The 16,830-nt window shown below is 33.9% G+C and overlaps 3 protein-coding genes across 5 annotated transcripts; all 3 read right to left on the bottom strand.

Annotated features, from left to right (window-relative positions):
- Positions 1-781: 781 nt before the first annotated feature.
- LOC114393575 (two-component response regulator-like APRR1) lies at positions 782-5,848 on the bottom strand. Of its 2 annotated transcripts, XM_028354926.1 has the most exons (7): positions 5,200-5,845; positions 4,556-4,717; positions 4,312-4,445; positions 3,490-3,657; positions 2,742-2,841; positions 2,398-2,439; positions 782-2,223 (listed from the first exon to the last, which is right to left on the bottom strand). In XM_028354926.1, the coding sequence occupies exons 1-7, from the start codon at positions 5,384-5,386 to the stop codon at positions 1,277-1,279; spliced, it is 1,740 nt and encodes a 579-aa protein (XP_028210727.1). In that variant the 5' UTR covers positions 5,387-5,845; the 3' UTR covers positions 782-1,276. The 2 variants fall into 2 exon arrangements, with proteins under 2 accessions (XP_028210727.1, XP_028210728.1); XM_028354927.1 differs by lacking the exon at positions 2,398-2,439 and having other exon boundaries at positions 5,200-5,848.
- Positions 5,849-7,752: 1,904 nt separating this feature from the next.
- On the bottom strand, positions 7,753-10,923 carry LOC114392416 (protein NEN1-like). Its single transcript, XM_028353551.1, has 6 exons — positions 10,365-10,923; positions 10,101-10,258; positions 9,956-10,002; positions 9,808-9,871; positions 8,785-9,512; positions 7,753-8,210 (listed from the first exon to the last, which is right to left on the bottom strand). The coding sequence occupies exons 1-6, from the start codon at positions 10,636-10,638 to the stop codon at positions 7,976-7,978; spliced, it is 1,506 nt and encodes a 501-aa protein (XP_028209352.1). The 5' UTR covers positions 10,639-10,923; the 3' UTR covers positions 7,753-7,975.
- Positions 10,924-12,331: 1,408 nt separating this feature from the next.
- On the bottom strand, positions 12,332-16,575 carry LOC114392548 (exosome complex component RRP41 homolog). Of its 2 annotated transcripts, none has more exons than XM_028353720.1 (12): positions 16,430-16,575; positions 16,230-16,301; positions 15,792-15,838; positions 15,646-15,706; positions 15,438-15,476; positions 15,264-15,331; positions 14,450-14,528; positions 14,331-14,367; positions 14,059-14,175; positions 13,844-13,929; positions 12,763-12,852; positions 12,332-12,661 (listed from the first exon to the last, which is right to left on the bottom strand). In XM_028353720.1, exons 2-12 carry the CDS (start codon positions 16,281-16,283, stop codon positions 12,614-12,616), a joined length of 726 nt encoding a protein of 241 aa, XP_028209521.1. In that variant the 5' UTR covers positions 16,284-16,301; positions 16,430-16,575; the 3' UTR covers positions 12,332-12,613. The 2 variants fall into 2 exon arrangements, with proteins under 2 accessions (XP_028209521.1, XP_028209522.1); XM_028353721.1 differs by having other exon boundaries at positions 16,230-16,304; positions 16,430-16,574.
- Between the last annotated feature and the right edge of the window lie 255 nt (positions 16,576-16,830).

Below are 16,830 nucleotides of genomic sequence, written 5' to 3'. Positions count from 1 at the left end.
CTCAAATGTACCAAAAAAAATATTTTCAGTGAAATTTAATTATTATTTTAATTATAATACAACCTAAATTTCTACTTAATTATATTTTTAACTATGAATTTAATTTCGTTATGCTAACTAACATTGTTAAGTAATTGAAAATTACCTTAAATATGATTTTAATGCAATTATTATAAAAGTAAAAAAATAATTATATAAAATTAATAAAATAATAACAACAAATTTTTTTATATTATCTACGTATTTTAATTAAATTCCACAAATATTATGCTCATGTATGAATTATTTTTTTCTAAGGTGGGTGAAAAATAAGAAAGTATTACATAGATGTGAGAGATATTGATTTTTTGTCTACACATAAATACATTCTTTTGAAAGTAATTATGTTAGATATGGTAGGACATTAAATGTGAGTATCTCTTACAAAGATCTGAACATTTGTTTGTCACTAACCTTTTTACCGGAATCAACTCCATTGGTAATGTAAGTGATAATAATTCACTTATTTTACTTTAGTCGATATCATTTTATTTTATATTTTTCATTAGATATTAAAATATAACCTCAAGGTTAACAATTTGATTTCAAGAATGATAGTTTATGTTGGTTTAATCTCTGAAAGTATGAGCTTCTATATTGGCCCAACCAAAGGTTAATATATTGGTCTTTAAATGGTAATGGATTTAATAAGGCTAGGTCAATTTAGTTGTCAACCCACTTTTTGACTCGTACTTGCTTTTGTAAACACGCGTGGTCATGCAATGGCTACAACTAACCAATATCAGAGATAATCACCCAGCTACTTTCAACCTTGTTGGACCACTCTAAATTAGTTTAATAATACAACACTTTGTACAGAATAATACTATTAGGAAGGGGGATATGCTTGAGCTGGTTGTAAAAAAATTTTGACAGTAAATCTTAGATAACAGTTCAAAAAGTTACAAGTAAACAAAAGTGCCATACTTTCAACCGCATTAGACATGACCTGAAGGAGGTATACCTTCTGAAAGAGTGATGAATCATTCATTTGGGAAAGTGAAATTAGTGATACCCAGCAAGAGTTTGTTTGAACTCCAAATAATGAGGAGGGTACCCAGGGGAATTAGATCAGCATCTCCAACAGATCAACTGCACGTGCTAATCGAATAATGCTGTTGCATGAATTTTCCATCAAAACCAGGAGAACAGTGTTAAGTCCTCAACAGGACAGTTTTAGTGCAGAAAGCAATTCATTGGTCCTTCACCCGTTGGTCAAAGGAACAATTTAACATTCTCAAGCAACCTCAGGAGAAGAATCTCTTGCCCTATGATTGTCTTCCTCTTCATCATCTTCATCATAATCAGTGGAAGCAGGTTGTCCATTAAGATCCACATTAATACCATTCAACTTTCTGACAAACTGTCCCCTCACGCGAGGCCGCCTTTCAGCGAGCCGTTTTCTGTTGACATACCTAATTTTCTTATCAAAGCAGCGCTCTTTCCTTTTCTGTCTAAACTTCATCAATGCTGCCTCTCTCCTATCAACTTTACTTATTTGTACTTCACATGAACTTGAACTTCCTAATGATGGCCAAGAATTAGTAGAAATCTGACCAGGTTGTAAGCAAATGTTCATTGGATAATATGGGAAATTTGTCATCCCATTCGCATGAGGAGGACATTGGGGAAGATGATTGTACTGTGCAATCATAGAAGAACCAGCATGAATCTGCAGGTCCTGGATATTCTTTTGATACAATTGTGCCGATGATGGCATCATAACGTGATTAACAACTCCTGAAATATAATATGGATAAGCATGTTGAGCAGGCACAGAACCGTGACTTCCATTTCTTGGATGCACCACTCCCTGAGAATGTTCTTCCTTGTAATGCTTTTGCTGTGAAACTTCCATCGATGCAGGTGGAGTACAAGATCTCTCAATAGAGAAAGAATCGAGGATACTATTGCTGCTCGGTAAGTCATCTTGAGAATGGTTTCCAAACATTTCTCCATTTTTGTGTGTTTTAAGGCCATTATCCCCCTGTTCAGTACATGCTTGATTCATATCTTCCATCCTAACTTCTGTAGTAGTAGTAGTAGTAGTAGTATTGTTACTATTGTCAACATGAGCACTCTCTTCAATGTTGCTCTTCAATGTTGTTGCTTTGACATAGGTGAAAAAGGCTGATGACTCTCCAATCTTCAGTTCACTCTTCTTTGGACCAGATGAAAAATGTCCTGCAAAATTTTGGAAAATCAGAGAGAAATCAGTAAAAATGACACGAGGTACTCACTTCAGCCAAACTTTGTTCAACTTTAGGACTCAGATATCGCATATCCCTTTTAAACTAAGGCCATTTTTAAAATTATAACTGTATAGCTATAGAAGGAAAAATATGATGTGCAAACTACCATCAATAGTTCTGCTGCTTGATGGATGCTGCCTTGGAGTACCTGCATGTGTAATAATAAAGAATAACACTTAGGCATGAACAAATGTATTTATTTTGATTTTCATGAGAAATCAGACTGAAGATATACAGATCAAAATGGGCTAAAAGAAGAGGCACAAAGATAGGAAAAACTGAAGTTTACAATAATCTGTGTCATTTTATGGCATTCAAACAATTGTCCTATACAATCATAGGAAGTAACTAGCAGAGCATTACATTGTATAACTTCAACATACATGCACAAAATTATTATATAATTTTTTATCTTGAAAAATAGTAGTTGAAGGAAAAGGAGGAGCAGACCTGTTCGACGATCACTTATTCCAGGCACATCAGGCTGATATTGTGATACAAGATAACTGGGAAGCTCCACCACAACAGCAGCAATGGTGGCAATACTAGCCTGAAATGATAAATGATATACAAATATTATAATGTATCAAGTAACTACATCTCTGATCTGCAGTCATTAGAAGTAAATTAGATCGATCATATCATAAACACCAGTAGCTGGCCCAAAATGGCTCTATACATAGTTGAGTTTTCTAGTCTTTAGTTTATGTAAAAAAAAGTGTTCTCAAAACTTTTGGTATTCACCAATGCTGTTCAAAACTTATTTAGGATACAAATCATGACTAGCATCTGAAATGTAGTTTAAGATTTCATTTAAAAATGCACTATGATTCATTTATATTTAATCAAATTTTAACTGCACCATTGACTTGAATACCAAAAGGTTGAATTAATACCATTTATATTGCAATTCAATCTCTATACTACCATCGGAATTGATATCTCCTTTTCATGTGGAAGGCAATGCGAAACTAAGAAGCACACCATTTATTTATATATACACAAACACAACACATTGAAAGGTTGAATAATTTGCAATGTAAGCTCAAAGTTAATTAGAAAAAAAAAAACATTTCTTATATACTCAATTTAATTTCAAGGTTTACCATGTTGCACAAGCTCATCAAATTCTGATACTGTAGAATCCATTAGTTACATGCTTTCTTTTATTACTTAAATACTGATTTCTAACATTTACCTCTTGTTCTTGTTGGATTAATACTCCTGTCTCTGGATTAGTGCCCCTTTTGGACTTGTCATCTGTGTCATCAGAGAACAAGGTGGTACTGTTTGTATTGGCATCACTTGGATCTGATGCTACCAGATCAAAGTCATAATTCAAGATGTTGTTCTCTACAAGTCCAAGCTGCCAGAATAGAAACAGCTATTTCAATTTGAGAAGATCTAAGTTTAACATTGGAAAATTTAGTGAAAATGTCAGATGCAATGGAGATACGCAAATGCACATAAACAGTGAGGAAGCAAGCTAGAGAAAAGGGGAGAGGCTACACCAACTTAGATCTTTTAAATACTTTATCAACTATGACTTTTATGACTCTAAATCAAGGTTTTCCACATTATTCACATATGATGAAGCCATGTAACATATACTAATATAGTTGGCAGGCAATATTTAGTATTACCTATTTTATAGTTAATAAAAAAGCCTTTTGTAGTACCCCCCCTCCCCCCCCCCCAAAAAAAAAAGAAAAGAAAAGAAAAGAAAATTTGGAGTTTTGGTCATAACTTTGTACCAGCAAGCTGGTTGACTTAGCTCTGATACACCACACAGGTGGAGAAAATGGCATCTGGATTGATCAGATTAATCTGAAAGCTTTCCAAGAAAAAGTGGACAGCATGGAATAGAGATGCTTAAAGTCCATGGGAAAGTCAGTCATCAATAATTCAGAATTCATTTCATACCATCATGGAATAGATATGTTTAAGGACAGGTTGAAAACCAATAATCATATGAATAAACACAATATAAATTAGAAGTTGGGACTTGGGAAATACATACCATGCGCCTCCTTCTCCACATGTGTGTCCACAAATTTAGTAGTTCATTTGTGCGTAAAGGCTTTACTAGGTAATCTGCCGCTCCAAGCCTCAAGCACTTTACAACAATGGACACCTCATCTTGTGCAGACATCACTTAACCCCCCACCCAAAATATAAAAAACATTGATGAGGAAAAGGATATAATTTGCCAAACATAAAGAGTCATACAAAGTTCCTTATGAAAATAAAGAATCAAGGCTTACTTATAACAGGGATTCGGCACAATTCTTTATCCCTTGCTATGTACTTCAACAACTTCATGCCTTTCTTTATTGGAAGATCAACTTCAGCTAGTATCATGTCTATGTATTGCCCCTCCGCATTCAGTGCATCAATCACTTGCCTAGCTGACCTTACCGAAATAACTGTGAAGCATAAAATATTCACACTAGTCATATTTTCAAAAGTTGCAGCAAGCAACTCCCTTGCACAGGCTTAATTAAGTCTTGCTTAGGTGCAGCTAAACATTCCTCTAAGTACACCTTGAACAAGTGGTAAGGTCCTCGAACGTAGAAAAGCAAAAATGATAATTTGGATCAGCCAAAGAAAACAAATATTTGGACAGAGAATACAAATCGAATTTAAAAACGAATGGAAGTAACTCAATAACACATAAAATAAAAAGTCAAAATTATCCTTTGATATTCTATCCAACTTCCAAATCAGAATTATCCTTATGACCCAGAAAACTCACATCACTGACCATTCTAGCAAAGCAGATTTCAATTCAAATTTTTTTACAAGACACGAGTAAACCGAGATTCATCTTTCCAACTGTTATTATATTATCCTTAAACAGAAAAACAATTAACAAAAAAAAAAAAAGAGAAGGGGATTTAATTCATACCCTGATAAGAGCATCCCAAAAGAAGAGTAAAAACCTCTTCAGAACTCTTGGAATCGTTATCACACAACAAAATCCTCACTTTGCTTCTGTCAATGAATCCATCGCCACTCTTACTATTATTCCCACCACAGTTACTTGATATATTGTTCAAATTAATAAGTTCCTCAGCCTCAGTTTCAGCATCCATCGTGACCCCTCTTCCCTGTACTAAACAGAAAACAACAACAACAACGAAAACAACAACAACCACCCAATACTAAAGCTCCACACAAAATCAAATCTTGCAACCACACCCTCAGTCAAGACACATAAAACTCAAAACCCATCTGTTCATATCTGCTGATCTTTGTATCATCACCAAAATCCAAGTCTGGGAGGGACGGCGCACGTGAGCAGCTCAGACCAAAAAAAATACTCCAAACTTTTTTTGGCCCAGTAGTGAGAACAAGCATGACAGTTTAATATGTTTGGGATTGATATTTGATTAGGATTTCAACCAGAGGAACAAAAACAACTAGATGGTGGTGGGAGCTAACGTGCGCCGGAAGAAGGAGAAAAGAGGGAGGGCGTAGGATAGCAAAAAGGGTAGAGGGTGACGTGGAAAGAAGGGAGTGAAGAGAGCTGAAAAAGTGAAATAGAAATAGATATGAGTGGGTTAGTGTCTGGATAGTTACTTAGAGATAGAGAGCAGGCCACGTCAGTCCCCAAATCTCTCTTATTTTATGGAGACACACAGTCTCACCAAAATATCTCAAATCTTCCCTTCAGTCCCCTCATGTATTTTTCTTTCTTTTTCTTTTATTATTATACATAAATAACAAGTTTTGAGATTCATGCATTCCCGCAAATGCAAGAGTCTGTAAAGAAACTAACTTTTAGAGTTTAATGTGTATGAAAAAAAATTCACATAGTTAACTAATCAAACATCAGTGTTAGTATGATTTTGTTAAAGATAATTATTGTAAAAATCAATAAATTTATTAAATTCAATGATTAGATGACATTCCAATATAAAATTATTTCATATTAGTATAATCCATTTCTCGTTAACTCATGTTGTTCTTTGCTCTTTTTTGGAAACCTCCAAGTATGTTCATGACTTGTTAAATGAACCATAATACTTGCTTTTATTAAGAATAGATATAGATATGATTCTGCAAGTGTCATTCGTGCATTACTTATACAGGATTTATATTCTTTTCTCATTGAGGTTAGCATTATTTGTCTGCGGGAAAACTAACGAAAATATATTTTAAATGTCAAATCTTTTTTTAATTTAATAAATTTTGTTTGTATGTAAAAGAAAACACTCTTTAAAAATATATGTCAGAGAAGGGTACGGGCCACGGATTGCTTGTTCAGTCGCGCCAAATGCCAATTGGTGTAATTATTGTCTTTTTTATTAGTGAAAACTTTAAGTTATCCAAAAATAACTGAAGGAATGACATCCACATCAACAGGAATTACATATCCTTCATGGTTTGAACAGATGATTAATTGATGCAACATCCTAGGTTTATCGAACTAAACAAAACTGAAGAATAAATAAGATTTTTATACAAAGATTCCCAACCATCTAGTATACTAATGAGCCCTAAACTCTAAAGACATAAGAACATATTTAAGCTTGGTGTGGATTAATGTCCAAGATCTGGTTGTTGTTTCAATCTTAAACTCATCAATGTTTATTATACCATCATGAAAATCATTGCTCTTATATATTCTATGCCACAATAAAGGCTGAATGGACTGTTCATAATGAGACTCACAGATAAAGACAATAAGGTTATAAAAATCCTAACTCTAGCCACCTCAAATTATGCATACACTCTATTCTTAAACCTATTGACTCTGATAATAGCGACTACAGCATCGGAGTCATTGCATATACAGACTCTCTAATATATAGCACAGGAAATCACTATTAAAGGACCAGTTTATTCCCTTGAACCACAAGATACATGATTATTTCTTCCTACACTTATGCTGAACTCACATGGTGCTGCTGAGAAGAGAAAAGAGACAAATAGAAAGTTTCTCTTATATGCATTTTGAGTGCATCTACTATACTATAAGTTGGATTTCCCACTCAAGATTAGTACATTTCAGGCGGGCCAACTACAATGTTTGGTCTTCAAATATCGTTAAAACAATCTAGTCTTCTAATAATCTGATATCACAATAGGTGTCAATTATTTAGTTTAGGCGATTGTGAGCCCGGGCATTTCTGATTTCTTCTTCTGCCTAGGTTGGGAAATGCAAAGATGAAGCCACTTAATAGTCGCAGGTTGGTGTAATGCTTTGCCAAATATGAATTTAATAGAATCTTTTTTCCAATTTTCCATTTCGTTTAGACAACATTTGCGCGGTAATGGGATATATGTTAAGTCCACATTATCGTCATAGAATTCAGGGAGAAACATACCTCTGAAAGAAATAATTAAAATTCAATTTCGCTAATTGTTATAAAAGGATTTGCGCGGATTTAATACAGATGATGACGAGATTCAATGTCGCTAATAAATAGTCATTCACTTTACATAAGCTATCAGCTTTTGAATCAATAATTCCATGTTCTTTTTCTAATTCTTATTTATTCTTTTTTTGCCACAGGAGAGGAAATTCATCCTGTAGGTCTAGATGGAGTTGAGGACATCAGTGAGGACATCAATTGAACTACAAACATGAAATGGAATCAACTTTACAGCATAACCAATATTTAATCTATCAACCTTCGCATGTAATAACTAACCTATACTTAATTCTCAACTTCCTTCTATTTGCCATGAATGATCAATTTTTTGCTAACTAATTTAATCCCTGCATTCTGCTGATAATCATATGGATCTAAGGATAAGAAGGCATCAACAAATGTCCCAGGCATGAACAACGAACCAAGTTCTGCAGCATCAAACTTGCTGAAGAGAAGTCTTTGCACTGTTCCAGATGATTCTCTTTGGTATATTTCCGTAGCATAAATATCAACATCTGCCACAACAGCTGTAGGTATGCTGTAAAATGAATGTTACAGAAATCAGAGAAATTCTCATTGACAAATCCTATTTGTTTGCCAATTAGGATCACCAAAGCAGAAAATTTAGATTAATTTTGCTATTCAATTAATGGTATTCTTGAACTTATCCCTGCTTGTGATTCTAACCAGTTAGTGTCATCCCTTCTTTATCTATGTAAAGCACAAAAACAAGGGTACCTCACTACATAAGGTTTCTAACAAGTGGGATCTAGGGGAAATTGATGTACACAGTCTTTCCCCAGCAAGCAAAGAAGTTGTTTCAAAGATTTGAACCCATGATGCTAGGTCACAAGGCAGTGACCTTCCACTGCACCAAGGTTCACCCTCAACAATAAAAGCATAAATTGATGCAGTGATTTCTAATGATTTAATAAAACCAGGAAAATGGACACAATATTGGAGAAAGTTTTCTAGGATGCTTCAAACCCCCTTGGCATGGTAGTCATGTAAAACTGAATGCCCAGTTTTGAGAATAATGTTAAACACCTTTATACATGTGAAGTGAAGCAGTCATTTATATTGATGAATTAAATAACAGGTCAAGAACTTACTGCAATCTGATAGTAGGATAGTTGAAGAAGCCTTCTTTCCTAATAACAACAGGCCTCCAATCAGAGCTGCTACCAGAATCCATGTTTAACTTCTGTGCTACACGGTCACAGGCATCAAGAACATTACATAGACTTGGTGATGGATCAACCACAAAACTCAATCGTGGCCGGCCAGCCCTATCAAAAAACCTTGAGTTTATTCCAAACCGCACTTTCAAATCAGTACAATGAAGCAGAAACGGGAAACCTTCATGCAGTAATTCTATCCTTTGACTGCCAAGGAAAGATGGAACAAGAGATGCATCAATAAAAGGGATACATATTCCATCAGGTTCTAAAACAGCAATAGAGCTGCTGCAAGGCTGAGATACAGAAGATGAGGAAGCCAAATCAGGTGACTCTTGCATGGTTTTTTCCTCCATGGCAGCATCTGACTTAATGGATTCTCTTTTTATTTCAGCCTCAAGAGCGCTCAAGTTAAAAGGATCCGATTGATCTATATTAGGATCTGCAATATTTGGGACATTCCCTTTTAGGCTGCTCAATGCAAAAGAAATTATTGGATGATTTTTGTCCTTGGATTCGGTTGCAGGAGATGATAATACAGAATCTTTATTAATATTTAATAAGCCCCCCTGCGATAGAGACTTCTCATTACTGCGGCTTCTTGTAATAGAATTTGGTGAAACCCAACTATTTGCAGTGAATATATCTGGGAGACTTGACTCCTGTAAGGATAGACATAATCATTATTTTTATGCAAGTTCTCAAATAATGCTGCAAAATACATAACAATATCAGGAAGGAAAGCTTCGAAATTCATATATACAAAAGATTACATAGAATAAGAAAAAGATATTATTGTTTCTTAAAATGCCTTTGATTATTCAGAAGGAAGCGCAAGTACTAAGGTTCCTCAATCAAACATTTTCTTAGTAATCTACAGAAGCTACACAGTAAAACCTGATTCCAGCCAAATGCAGGTTGTCCTCAATGAAACTAAGACTTTGAATTAGAAATTACCAAGAATAGAACTGTTGCACAGTATTTGAGGACTTCCAGATTCATCCGAACATCATCCAAGCTCCTGAATATCCGTAGCAGCAAATATCAGGAAAGAGAAATCCAACTTAAGATAAACGTGCTTGCATTAACAAATAAATAGTAGTACCTATGTGTCTGACGTCCAAGCCCAAAATAAGTAGCAAGAGTAGCCATCTGCAATGAACATGAATCAATTAAATACACCACAAACTTACATACATACACTAACTGAAAGGAGCATATTTAAACGGTAGAGAAGAGAATGATGATACCTTCATGTCACCAGCTCTTCTTCCAAACTTTTGAGTCAACAAAACCAGCGAGTCAATGGTTCCCTTAGGTTCAGGCGGCGGCTGATTAATCTCAGCAAAGGCATCTCTAATCCGAACACAGTCGAATCGTATGATATTATGCCCCGCCCAAATCCTCCCTGCACAGTCATAATGCACCACTTTTTTTTTAAAAAAAAAAAAAAAAAACAGAACAACTAATTAATCTTAGTAGAGAGAGAGAGAGGTGAAGAAAAGAAAGAAAACCGTGAAGGAGGTCGTAAACGAGGTGAGCAATGTCGGCGAAGGAAGGGGCGGCGGAGACGGCGGCGGCGGTGATGCCATTGCAGCGCTCCGACAAGGGGGAGATGACGGAGAGGTTGGCGGGACGAACGAGAGTAGAGTAATTCCGAAGCTCCGTGAGCGTTTTGGGGCAAACCAAAATGGCGCCGAATTCCAGAAGCGCAAAACCCTGCCCCGTTCGGGTGGGAACGCTGGTCTCCACATCGAAGAACACTATTTCGGATCGGTCTTCACCCATTGGAACAGTGTGTAGTAATTTGTAACGACAATTCAGAATTCAAGGTTTGTTTCATATATATAATGAAGGACGGAGTGGTGATTAGGCTGGCAAAGGCCCATTCGCTTAAGTTATTACTTACCCGATCATGGGGTTGAATGGAAGTGCAGTTTTGGTATCTCTGTTCGTGCAATGCAAGCATTGAATAGTGAATTTCGTTTAGGAGTTAGTTATTAGTTATACTTTGCTTCTTCAAAATAGGGTTTAAGATAAATATGTTGTCTCTACGGGTTTGTTTGGTTCAAAATAGGGGAGAGGAGAAGGGAGGTGAGAAAAAAATAAATGTACCGATGTACACAATTGCATGTCTAAATATAAATTAAATAATTCTTAAAAGAAATTATTTTGTGTAATATATTATTTTATTTTATTTTTACAAAAGCTTTTTTTCCATCGAATATTAGGGTATCCATGTCTCGAAAAAGATCATTTAGGACATTAAACTAAGGGATGCATTGAATTATGATTTTAAAAGATAATTTTAACATAAAAAAGTCTCATGAATTTTAAAGATTATTTATAAATATTACGACTTATTAGATTTTTTTAGAAGACTTTCATGATAATTTGGATTTTAATAGATTTATATCATATGAATTTAAAAAATTTGAAAATTGAAAAGACTTTATAGATTTATAAGATTTGAAAAGATTATGTAAATTTTTAAAAATACATTCAAAATTACAAAAGTTAGTAAAACAATAATAAGAAATGATAAAATTTAGATAAAAAAAATAAAACCAATATTTCTTTAAACTTTTAATAACTATATTGATTTTAGCCTTGTGTCCTCTTATACTATTATTTTTTATAATAATATCTTCTCATTCTCACTTTTGGATTGTACAATAGATTTAAAATTATGCATTGATTTTCTGATTTTTTTTAATGACTAAAATTATTTCATGATAAATCTAATGATATATTTAAATGGAATGCAATAATAAACATATATTAGAAGGAAATAATGAGGGAGAAAATTTGATAAAAAGATTATTGAGTTATGTATGAATGACGAAATTAATATTAATAGTCACAAAAATATTGCATGTGACAATTGATGAATATAATTAATATAAAAAAAATATGATTAGTTTTAACACATAAGACAAACATTAATTTAATTTAAAGTATTAAAAAGAAAAAAAAAAGTATGTGTAATAAGGAAAAAAAAAACAAGAAGTATGATAACCAATAAAAGAAAAAAGAAAAAAATCTAACAAAATTTTAAGAACTTAAGTGAGATGATTTGATGATGTTTTATACCAAAAAATCTGATAAAATTCATCAAAATCCTTCTTAAAAAATAATTCATCAAAATTTATAAATTTTTGAATACAAATAAACTTTTTAAAGTTATAAAAAATCTTAATTGAATATAAAAAAAATTATATAAAAAAATCTTTTAAATCTTTTAAAATCTTTATTCAATACACCCCTTAAAGTTAATTGGCAATTAAATTGTCTAATTAGACAAAGTTAAATGATTTTTGTTCTAATTTCAATTATTAATTCTCCATTTGTTTAAGTATCAGATCACTAGTTTCACTCTACATGGTCCCAAAATAATTCATAAGATTTGTTATTTCAATTGACAAGCTAAGACTTTGGATTAAAGTTGAAAAAGTACTTTTGTAAATTCTAATGCATAAAATCAAGTAAGAATTTGTTATTGGGAGGAAAAAAACTTTTAAACTCTCTCACAAGTGAAATTCAAACATGCACAAAGTTAGAACCTCTCCCCTCACTTCCCTTTAGTCAACACCGTATGCAAAAAACAAAATTGTTTACAGGTAAATACAGGAGAATTCTAATCCAAAATGAGAAATGCACAAATGCTGAAAGAATGAACCTATAAATCTGGAAAAACAAGACCAACGACAATAATAATCATCGCGTCATGATGCAAATAGGAAATATTACTTCTGCTCTAAAATTATACACCTCGTCGATACTCAAGTTGCTTTGTGTTCTCCAGTAAAACCTGCCAACCAACAAAGCAGTCCGAATTTAAGCTATGAAATGAATGTAAACCATGTTTTGAATCCTCTTAGTATAATCACAAAAATGTAGACAGGTTCTTACTTCTCGAATATAGTTAGCTATTGCTTTGCAGCCTTCAATTGCCAGTTGCATAACATTTTCCAAAATGTCAATTGGTAGTTTAGAATCCATCTACAGCCAGTAACAAAAGAAATTGGTGCAAATAAAATTAAACTAGGGGACTTTTCCATTTTGAATAACGGAATATGGCTGTCAGTGAATATTAGAGAAAATTTAAAAGAAATACACTGGAGTACAAAAGAAAAGCATTGCATGCTTTTCATAATAATGATACAGTAGTAACTGACTATGATAGTGTATTGGAAAGAATATATTAACTGTGTTGGTAGTATTTCTCATCAGTCTAAATTCAAAGAACTAACAAAAGATTTGTCTAAGAAAATAAAAGATGTTCAACTGGAATTCCCACATCAAACAGTTAAGTATGATTACAATGAGGGAAAATAAAGTTAGACTTGACCAAGCATTAACTGATAAAAAAACAAAATATCTGTCTAAAACCCACTAAAGAATACAGGCACAAATCACTCTATCAAGAACCTTCATCAAAAGTAAAATGGAGGTTTGAATTTGGCTCCTCTAAAATAAGGGATGCATTATAAAAGGGAAAATGCAGTAATACCTGTTAATTGAAAAACCAACAACTGAGATCGTGACAATATAGATGCATGCATATTACAAACTATCAAGTTGTTAAATCTGCTAAGTTTATTTTGGGGGTTTCCAAACATGCACCTACTCTGTACTATTCCCTCTAAGGTTCAGCCATCACTTTGAGCCAAATCCATAAACTAGCAAGTCTAATAATGAGAATAATTTTGGAAGGAGGGGGATTACAGATTTAAAAACAACACAGGCTTTATGTGAGTACCAATGACAGAGAGAGCAATAGTTGAAAGAATATGGATCTCAAGGGCTCACGGCCTCTACAAAAAAGGCATTACCCACAGTAAGGACAGTAGAACTTTCACAGTATGCAAGCAACACTGCATAATTTAGGCCCAGAAGTCCAAGAGGGAGCATAAAAGATTTTATTTTTCCTGAATTAATTTACTTTTTGACTAGAAAAGAAAAACGGAGAAAATAAGACATGAAAATTTACCTGAAGAAGTGTCACTTTATCCAGCTTCGGAAGAATTCCTAGAGTTACATCAGGACCTCCAGCACTGTCTTCTACATAGTTCAAATCTGTCCATATTCATTCAACAACTTTTAATAATTATGACAGGTCATGCATCAGAAGTTGACTGAAATAAAAGAAGACACACCACCCTTGTATTTAGCCAGTTAAAATTTCAAGTAAAAACAGATATATACCAAGCAGAGGGGTGCTATTAAGGTATCCAGCACTACAGGAAGTTACAAGATCACGCATAGGAATCCCAGCATCGGCAAGGGCCAAAGTTGCAGCATTTATACAAGCAGATCTAGTTCCTGTCGAATGCATGTCAAGAACAGAAGTTATATTAAAGTACAAAGACATGTTTTAGCATTGCCAAAAATTAACGGGGACATATTTAAAGAGTAGAAGAGAGACAATAAAATGACAATGAGAGAAGATAGTCACAAGATTATCAGGTCTTAGTTACCTCCATCTGCTTGGAGAACTTGGACATAAATATCTATCTGCAAATTTAATAACTAAATCATTAGAAATTTAAAAACAAAACACATTTATACAAAATAAGTTCTGAATGTGTAATTAAACCTGGGAACGAGGCAATAAATGTGTCAGTATACAAGCTTCCATAGTTTGTCGAATAACCAGAGAAATTTCAGTTGATCTCCTGCAGCACGAGAAAACTTCAATCAACCAAAGAAGTAGTAAAAAAACAAGAGTTCATCCCATTATCCTAGTTTAAGAGAATCTTACAATGAGAACCAAATTAAAACTCTGAAGAAGCAAAACAAGATAAAATCTATGTCTACATACACTGATGGCTAAACCATTCAAAACTAAATGCAAACTTTAGCTAAAGATGGCTCATAATAGTTAAAGCTTGAAGAAAAGATAAACAATGAGGGGAGGACAGTAATGGTGCTTATGATTTTACTTTTCACTGCTCTATGATACATAACCCACTGTTGAGCATGTACTCATCAATCTCAGAGGCGTGGAGCAGCCAACCCCAAAAACACTATAGCAGTTAGTAGATAGCAAGATAGCCGTTATACTGAAAATTATGGATACAAGATAAATAATTTATACTGCATAGTGTATACACATGAATGCTAAAGAAAACCCAAAAAAAAGATATTCATAATTGATAATCAAAAGTTACAGTTTAAAAGTCTACACACACAATCACCACTTTTGCAGCTTAATTCCTACTTCGGTAACAAGATGAAAAGGTCCAAATCACAATTATTACAAGATATTCTTAAGAATGATTCTATTAATGCAACATACACTCTTGTGGCCTCGTCCTATTAGTCCATACTCTAATACCATTTCCACAAGTACAAATATATTAAAAATCAAGAAAAAAGATTAGGAAGTTAAACAAGTAAATAAGTAAAACCTGTCGCCCTTAGGTTTCCTCATGCGATCTCCAGTGCTAAAATTAGCCATGCTGTACTCACACCGAACCTACAGACACACAAAGCAGATAATCAGCAATTAAGTTATCATTACAATGCATATAAATACACTAAAAATACACTCAATGTATTATAACTTAAAAGAAAAAAGCTACCAGAGCATGGCTACTTATTTGTTGATTCCTATTTTGCACCTGAAATGCATAGAAGTTACCAAAGAAAAACAGCAAATTATCTAAAGCTCAAATGGAAATCCAAAGCTTTTTTAAACATTTAAGCTGATTGACACCCAAAAAAGATATTTACCCGCCTTCAAATTACGTAGATAACTATTCATAAGCAACGTAAATAATTAAACAGTACCTCTCTAGGGCCATAAACAGCAGCAATGACTTTGGTATTACCCATCTCGAAAATGGCAGAACTGGTTTCAAAATGAAAATGCTTTATGGTCAAATGCTTTGAATGAAATCACAGCTTAATTTTTTAAAAAGCTAAAATTCATTTACCCATCTGCTTTGGATACAGCACCAATCTCTGCACGAATTTGTCGCATCTAGGACGTACCATAAGGAGGGGAGAAAATGGTAAGGGCAAAGATCAGGAGAGAAAGAAACACAAAATCATACATTTAGTTCCTCTAAAGTGAAAGAAGTGCACTCTAGAGGATAAAGTACAGTAATAGCCATTCAGTTTTAACAACTTCATAGTTTGTGATACATGTATATGTGTTTTATCACGATCTTCACCGCTGATATTTTAATCAACAGTTATAACTTCACCTTATCCTCCAAAATGCATTCCCTTCCCTCATTTCAGAATATTCAAATCCCAAAATCATGTAACACAGTTATCAAATAGGACTAAAATCCATGGGCCAGAGCCAGACCATAAAACCCTACAATTGGCCCCCTTTTTTTCAACTAAATGGGGACATCTAGCCCTACCTCCATTGGTCGGCGACCATCCAAGCGAAGTCCTTCTGGGCTGACGTATTCCATCCTCTATGGCAGCAAGAGCTACTTAGGAGAGAAAAAAAGAAGCAGAAAGATATTATTTATTGTGTTCTTGGTTTCAGAGCAAAAAAGATACTACAACATCAAATCTTCTATTGAAACACAAAGGTGAGATTTTGCAGAATGAGTACCTGAGTAGTCAATATTCGCAGGGTGCAGGTGCGACGAGAATTATTGGTGCAGTGCGGGTTTGCTGTCGCGGCTGCGTTTTGCGGCAAAAAAAATCGCGGCAACAACTTCAACATTCCCTGTTGTTAAACCCTTTTGTTTTCGAAAACCCCTCTCCCCCGTATTAATTTTTGTCTTTTCCTATTTTACCTAATTGCCCTATAAATTCTTTTATCTTTTTTCAATCAGTATTGTTTTTTTTCTTTTTTTTATAATTCAGCTTTTAATACTTTGATTTACCCCCCACATGCATAAGACTACAAGTTGAAGCACTTTGTAAGATCACATTGGATTCAAACAATTGAGAATAATTTATTTAACATGTAAATTTATATTTGATTTTCATGTAAAATTTTCTTAGGTT

The sequence above is a fragment of the Glycine soja genome, chromosome 17 (genome assembly GCF_004193775.1).
Source record: "Glycine soja cultivar W05 chromosome 17, ASM419377v2, whole genome shotgun sequence".
Classification (NCBI taxonomy): domain Eukaryota; kingdom Viridiplantae; phylum Streptophyta; class Magnoliopsida; order Fabales; family Fabaceae; genus Glycine; species Glycine soja.
The sequence above is the reverse complement of the archived record's forward strand: the minus strand, read 5'-3'. Positions and strand labels throughout refer to the sequence as shown.